The sequence below is a fragment of the Nicotiana attenuata genome, unplaced genomic scaffold (assembly GCF_001879085.1).
Source record: "Nicotiana attenuata strain UT unplaced genomic scaffold, NIATTr2, whole genome shotgun sequence".
In the NCBI taxonomy this organism is placed as follows: domain Eukaryota; kingdom Viridiplantae; phylum Streptophyta; class Magnoliopsida; order Solanales; family Solanaceae; genus Nicotiana; species Nicotiana attenuata.
In genome coordinates this window covers 361,467-369,120 of record NW_017670253.1, presented here as the reverse complement: position 1 = coordinate 369,120, position 7,654 = coordinate 361,467, and the positions used below count along the sequence as shown (strand labels likewise).

Sequence of the window (7,654 nt, the reverse complement as noted above, 5' to 3'; positions counted from 1 at the left end):
GGGAGATCAAAATAAGAAAACATTACATTAACTCATGGAATTATACACAATAAAAACAATGAATTAATTACATATAATCTGCAAAATCAAGCAAGAAACCAGTTTTACAGACTCAATTCCTCTCCAAAACTTTCTTTTTTTTTCTTTTTGAGGAATTTTATAGTATCCTTTAAAAGTAACAAAAAAAGAAAAAGAAGAAAAACTTATTCAAAATCTGCAAAGATCTGGTCTTTCTTGAATCTCACTTGTTGGAATCTTGGAAATTGACATTGAATTAATTCCTCCTTCAATCATTCTCCTCTTTGGATTACAAACCTCTTGAGATTTCTTACAATGAGCAATAGCTGCCTCAATTGAACCCTCATGAATTTCTGTATTAGCACTACTACTTCTCTTTAGTAAATTCAACTCATAAAAACCATTAGAATTCAATGAAAAAGATGATGAAGATGAAGAAGAAGAACCATTAGATGAAGAAGAAGACAAACATTTAGTTGGAGAATGTCTTTTAATTACTGCTGAAAATGATTTTCTATGACTATTCACATTATCTTCAACCCCTTCTTTCTCAATATTTCTTATCATATTAGCTAATGTTGGTTGTGTACATTTTCCAATATGGCCAAATGGGGTTTTCTTAGATACTTTAATATACTTATTTTCACAATCTTTAGTACTAAAAACTTGTTGATCAGTTTCATCTGAACAAGCAGACTTGTTAAACAAAGATTTAAGATTAAGATATGCTTTTGAAGCCTTAATCTTTTGACTAATTAAAGATTGTTTAACTAACTTAAGTTTCTTGGACCAAGTTTTCTTTGGATGGTCATTAATGAAAGTACTAAATTCAGTTGACCATTCAAAGAAATACTCATCTGGATTAAGTTCACAACTTACTCTACAAGATTCTGAGGGAGAAATATTGCATGACTCAAATGGGGTACTAGTATTAGTACAAGGTGCAGTAGAACTAGTAGCTCGATGCACTAAGCTCCTGTTATGAGTGAGGTCCAGAGAAAGGTCGGACTCACAACTCACCGTACAAGATTCTAAGGGAGAAACATTGCATGACTCAAATGGGGTACTAGTATTAGTACAAGGTGCAGTAGAACTAGTAGTTCGGTGCACTAAGCTCCCGTTATTCGTGGGATCCGCGGAAGGATCGGACCAAAAGGCTTTATTGTAAGCATTAATCAAATTCTTGGAATTAATGCTAAATCTTTCTTCTTCTTGAAAAGTTTCTAAGTTTGAGGTATGAAGAAGTTTTTGGACCATTTCTAACCTTGGAGGGAGATGAAGAGGGAGGAGTTTGCCTCTATAGAAAAGTTCATCAGCTGGTGAAGTTGTGGTAATTTCTTTGTCAATAGAAATAGAAGACATTTGAAACTCAAAATCTCTACTTTGTGGAGAAGAACTTGTACAAGAACTAACTTCCATATCTATGTAGTCTTCTTCATCTACATTCTTGATTTTAGATGATGAAAATGGAGGAGGATTTGTGGCCATTTATGTAAGCAAAAGACAGGAGTCTCAGTCTCTTATTTTTTTTCACTGTTTTCTGAGTGTGTGTGTGTGTGTGAAGATGCTTATGGGGAGCTGAGCAAAATGTTAAGGGAAGAGAGCAGAGGTTCTTTAAAGTGGAGATGATGCCAAGACATTAAAGCTTATAAAAATGTAGAAAATGTCAGAAACTTTTCTATCTTTTTTTTTAAGTAACAGTAATGTTTGGATCGAGCCATGGAATCAGCCACAGTCAAGTTGTCTCCATATGTCTTATAGGTCAAAGGTTCGAGCCGTAGATCATCATTGATGCTTGCATCAGGGTAGCTGCCTACATCACATCCCGTTTGGGTGCGGCCCTTCCCCAGACCATGCATGAACACGAGATGCTTTGTGCACCGAGCTGCCTTTTTTTTTTTGGATCTTTACATAAATAGTCAGGCATATTTATTATTTATTTTTTCTAGCCATATACATAATTTATACATTGATTATACGTAATTATACATATATAATACATAAATTATGCATATATTATATCTCCATCGGCTATTTTAGTTTAAACAGTTGGGTGGACGACTATTTAGGTTAATTCGTCTTTCTTTTTTCCTAGCAATGTTCAGATCAGCTTTTGTGTATCTCGACTATCTTATCGAATATTTGTTATAATATAGGTATCGAATAATTCTGCTCGCCGAAGCTTAAGCAAAAATATCTGAAGTGTTATTTTCATTAAAATTAGAGGGGAAAAAAGACTTTTGAACGCCTCTGAATCTGATAATACATCCAAATAAAACAATTGCCCCACTCCCTTTCCCAAAGAAAAAGGGAAAAAAGTTTATTTGACTTCTTTTATTTATTTGGTTATTTTTTCTATCTATGTTCCATACTATGACTGTTTGGTTCACTTCATCTACTCTATGGTCAAATTGCTACTTATTCACAAGGAACAAATACTACTTGAATTTTTTTTTTTTTTTTTTTGCTTTATTATCAGTGACCAAATGTTAAAAAAAATACTACTACTTAAGTTCTTGTTCAGCCATAAAATTTGGGAATTTTTTTTCAAATTTATTTTTAAATATTTGTTTGTTTATAGAATTTAACTAATTTTTGGCAGATTTTGAAAACAAAATTTTCATTTCCCAAAAATAATTCTAGAGTAGTTTTTGAAGTTGTTTACTCATAAAACTTCAAATTCTTTTCAAGTAAAATGCATGTTCAGACACAATTTTAATTTTTAAAAATTATTTTTATCTCATCTTCAAAACTCATTCTTTTTAAGTTTCAATGAATTCTATGTTCAAACAACTCAAAAATAGACAAATTAAAAATGCTAGACAAGAAATACTTGCACCAAAAAGCTTAAATAAAATATAAGTCAAATAAAAAGCAAAAAAATATATCCACTATATGAAATTGGTGAACCTTTAAATCGTTTTAGTATTTGCAAATACTGAACTTCAGTAAGTGACACTAGTCTAACTCAAATGCTATAAATTATCCACTTGGTGTACTTAATTAAATGAGTCAACAAGCCGTCTTAGCTCAGCTGGTAGAGCGCATGGCTTTTAACCATGTGGTCGTGGGTTCGATTCCCACAGACGGCGTTCACAACTTTTATTCATTTTCAGCGAAATTTGCTCTACAATTTCGCCTTTATTTTTGAACGAGGAGAAAAATATGTATTAGAAAAATGAAAAGGTAATGCAACGGAAAACAAAAAAAAGAAAGAAAAAAAAAAAGAAAGAGATTATAATCTCGTATGTTTTATTGTTATTTAGCCCAGACCCCACATGTTGGGATCAAACTGGGTTAGTTGTTGTAGCACAATGTAAGTTGTAATTCCACAAGCTATAACTTTAGCTAAATCAAATTAGTACATTTACTTTAGGTCAAATATATCTAAGGAATTCTTTAATCTTGTTGGAACTTTATTACTAATAGAAAATGTTAGTGCTAGAAAAACTAATTTTTATAAATTAGATAAATAGGACCATGACTGCGCAGTGCATTAGGGCAGCCGCGAGAGAGGTATTACGGGTCTCAAAGGATTACTCTGGTGGTCACATGGGAGTCTGGTGGTGGAATGGAGAGGTCCAAGGAAAAGTGGATACCAAGAAAGCAGCGTATCTGTAGCTAGTGGAAAGTGTAAACGAGGAGGAGAAGAGGACGAACAGGGAGCATTATAAGTTGGCTAAGAAAGAGGCTAAAGCTAGCAGTTATGGCTGCAAAGACTGAAGTTTTTAGTCGGCTGTATAAGGAACTCGAGGGCCGAGGTGGGGATAAGAGATTGTTCAGGTTAGCCAAGGTGCGAGAAAGGAAGGCGCGTGACTTGGACCAAGTGAAGTGCATCAAGGACGAAGAAGGTAGAGTTTTGCATGATGAGGGGCTTATCCGTCGGAGATGGAAGACCTACTTCAATAGTCTCTTGAACGAGGAGAGGGACATGAGCATTGTACTAGGTGATTTGGAACTCTCCGGGAGTTGTTGTGACTTTGGGTATGTAGGCGGATTAGAGTTGATGAAGTTGAGGGTGCTATGCGTAAGATGAGCATGGGCAAAACGATCGGGCCGGATGAAATCTCGGTGGGGTTTTGGAAGAATGTGGGCAAGGCGGGCTTGGAGTGGCTCACTAGGTTATTTAATGTCATTTTTAGAACGACGAAGATGCTCGAAGAGTGGAAGTGGAGCACGATGGTTCCTGTATACAATAACAAGGGTGATATCCAGAATTGCAATAATTATCGGGGTATCAAGCTGCTTAGCCATGCTATGGAATTCTGGGAGAGAGCGGTAGAGCTAAGGGCGAGAAGGAGTGTGACTATTTCCGAGAACCAATTTGGGTTTATGTCGGGGCGTTCGACTACAGAAGCCATCCACCTTGTTAGGAGATTGATGGAGCAGTATAGGGAGAGAAAGAAGGACTTGCATATGGTGTTCGCCGACTTAGAAAAGGCGTACGATAAAGTTTCGAGGGAGGTTTTGTGGAGATGTTTAGAGACTAGAGGTGTTCATGTTGCCAACATTAGGTTGATTAAGGACATGTATGATGGAGTAAAGACTCGAGTGAGGACGGTGGGGAGGGGGGACCCGGACCATTTTTCGATTATGATGGAGTTGCATCAGGGGTCAACACTTAGCCCATTTTTGTTTGCTGTAGTGATGGACGTACTGACGCGACACATCCAAGGGGAGGTGCCGTGGTGCATGCTATTTGCAGATGATATTGTATTGATTGACGAAACGCGAGACGGTGTGAACACGCAATTAGGGGTATGGAGGCAGACCCTGGAATCTAATGGTTTCAAGTTGAGCGGGACCAAGACAGAATACTTGGAGTGTAAGTTCAGCAGCGATACTCTAGAAGGGGAAGGGGAGGTGAGACTGGACTCGCAAGCCATCCCTAAAAGAGGGAGTTTTAAGTACCTCGGGTCTATTATTCAGGGGGATTGGGAGATTGATGAAGATGTCGCACATCGTATTGCGGCGGGATTGATGAAATGGAGACTCGCTTTCGGTGTTTTGTGTGACAACAAGGTGCCACCGAAACATAAGGGTAAGTTCTACAAAGTGGTGGTCAGACCAATGATGTTGTATGGAGCTGAGTGTTGGCTAGTCAAGATTACTCATGTCCAAAAGATGAAGGTAGCAGAGATGAGGATGTTGAGATGGATGTGTGGGCACACCAGGTTAGATAAGATCAGAAATGAGGTTATTCACGATAAGGTGGGGGTGGCCTCTATTGAGGACAAGATGCGGGAAGCGCGGTTAAGTGGTTTGGTCATGTAAGGAGGAGGAGCACAGACGCCCCGGCGAGGAGGTGTGAGAGGTTGACATTGGAGGGCCTATGGAGAGGTAGAGGTAGGCCAAATAAAAGGTGGGGAGAGGTGATTAGGAAAGACATGGCCTGCTTCAACTGACTGAGGACATGACCCTTGATAGGAAGGTATGGAGGTCGAGAATTAGGGTAGTAGAGTAGGTAGTGTAGAGTGTTCATAACATTAGTATTAACATGCAGTCTCGTTTTCTGTTGGTAGTAGGTTTTTATGACTAATCGTTATTTTCTTTATTTCCCGATCACTTTACTGTCTTGTTGTGTTATTCTGCTTTTATATGGCTTTTTGATATTGTCCCTTCTTGCCTATATTTTTATTAATTTGGTACTTGTACTATCTTTAGCCGAGGGTCTATTGGAAACAACCTCTTTATCCTCACAAGGTAAGGGTAAGGTCTGCGTACACACTACCCTCCCCAGACCCCACGATGTGGTATAATACTGGTATGTTGTTGTTGTTATTGTTGTAGTAGCCAGTTTGGCCACGATTCTAAAATAAGCTTATTTTGAAAAGTATTTTTCTCAAAAGTAATTGCTGAGAAGCAGTTTCTGGTTGGCTAATCAATTTGAAAAGCACTTTTGAGTACAATTAATCTTTGGTCAAGCTTTTAAAAAGTACTTTTAAGCGTTTTTTTTTCTTCTAAAAAATGCATTTGAAAAAAAAAAAACTGATTTTGCTTCTAAAAGTTTCGCCAAACACTTTGACTTTGGGAAAAATATTACTTTTGGCCAAAAGAAGATTGGCCAAATAAACTACTATAAGATAGGCTTAGTGGGAGTTTGGACTAGGGGTGTACATGAGGCGGTTTGGTTCGGTTTTTTACTAAACCAAAATCAAACCAATTATGTCGGTTTACTAAATTCATAATCAAATCAAACCAACATAAATTCGGTTTTTTCGGTTTCGATTTTAGTCGATTTTTTCGGTTTTCTCGATTTTTCGGTTTATTTTCGGTTTTCTTTTTTAGTTATATTATTCTTGAAAAAGAGATCAAATAATCACCAATTATCCGCATAATCACTGTTTTTCTTAATAATATATGAGGAATACCAATTATTCGTATAAATCATAATTCCAAGACCTTCCATAATAAAAAATGACAACAAACATGTGACAAAGCAAAGCACTGTAAACTTGATAAACCTCAACACTAAAATAATCACCAATTATGTGAGCAAAATGACAAGCAGGAAGCTCGTGTGATGTGGGGGAAGGGTTTCCAATATTTGGGGTTCTTTGATTTTGGAATTGGAACATAGGGAAGATATTGAATAATCTATTTTATTGTTTTTTGTCTTGTTGGGTTTTAGTTTGGGCTTGATATTTAGGTTATGTAGATAGAATCTACTTAGTGGATAGTGAATTTACAAGCCCACAAATAAATAATATCTCAAGACATTGAAAACTATAAAATTGTTTAGAAAATACTTACAAATTAGATTTTAATGATTATTTTTTATGTATAAAATTTTTAAAATTTATTTATATATCACGTCGGTTTGGTTTAGATTCCGTTTGATGTATTTTTTGTTAATGCCAAACTAAACCAAGAGTGATCGGTTTTTTATTTTCCAACACCAAACCAACCAAACCAAACCACAAGTCGGTTTTTTTCTTCGGTTTGACTTGGTTCGTCGGTTCGGTTTGGCTTGATGGTTTGGCTTGTACACCCCTAGTTTGGACATAAGAATTGTAAAATTCCAAAAAAAAAAAAAAAATTCAAGTGAAAATGGTATTTGAAAATTTGAGTTGTGTTTGGACATGAATATAATTTTGGGTTGTTTTTGAAGTTTTGTGAGTGATCTGAGTGAAAATTTTGGAAAACAACTTTTTGAAGTTTTTTAAATTTTCAAAAAATTTCAAATTCATCTTCAAGTGAAAATTGAAAATTTTATGACCAAACTCCGACGAAAAAAAGTACAAAAATTTCGAAAAAAGTAAAAATTCTTATGTCCAAACGGGCTCTTAAATTGAGTGATACAGACAGTGAAAATTCATATAACTAATTCGACTTGCTTAGAATTGTGGCAGTAATAGTTATTATTCTTTTCTCAATTTCAAAGTGGGACAATTTATCCAAAAGTTATACACTGAGCTGCATGAACAAAGGGTCTTATATTGGATTTGTGTTTTGCACTTGTGTCCAAAAAAAAAAACATAACTTTAATAATCAGAGAGCAAACAATTAAATAATAATGGCCTGTGTCTGCAAAACCCACAACCCCAATGCAGCAAACTTTGATTAAAGAAACAATTATATTGCAGTGGATATAAAAGAAACAGCCCATTCTTCAACACTTGGTTTTTAGCACCTT

General features: G+C 35.9%; 1 protein-coding gene and 1 non-coding gene across 2 annotated transcripts; one reads left to right on the top strand and one right to left on the bottom strand.

Moving 5' to 3' along the window:
* LOC109236722 (probable membrane-associated kinase regulator 4) lies at positions 1-1,621 on the bottom strand. Its single transcript, XM_019402931.1, has one exon. It carries the CDS (start codon positions 1,504-1,506, stop codon positions 208-210), a length of 1,299 nt encoding a protein of 432 aa, XP_019258476.1. The 5' UTR covers positions 1,507-1,621; the 3' UTR covers positions 1-207.
* A 1,416-nt stretch (positions 1,622-3,037) lies between these two features.
* On the top strand, positions 3,038-3,110 carry TRNAK-UUU. The gene has a single exon. It is a non-coding gene; the product is annotated as a tRNA-Lys (tRNA).
* Positions 3,111-7,654: the final 4,544 nt, after the last annotated feature.

Coding starts and splice junctions, on each gene's coding strand:
- LOC109236722 (XM_019402931.1), bottom strand. CDS start 1,506: ATGGCCACAAATCCTCCTCCATTTTCATCATCTAAAATCAAGAATGTA.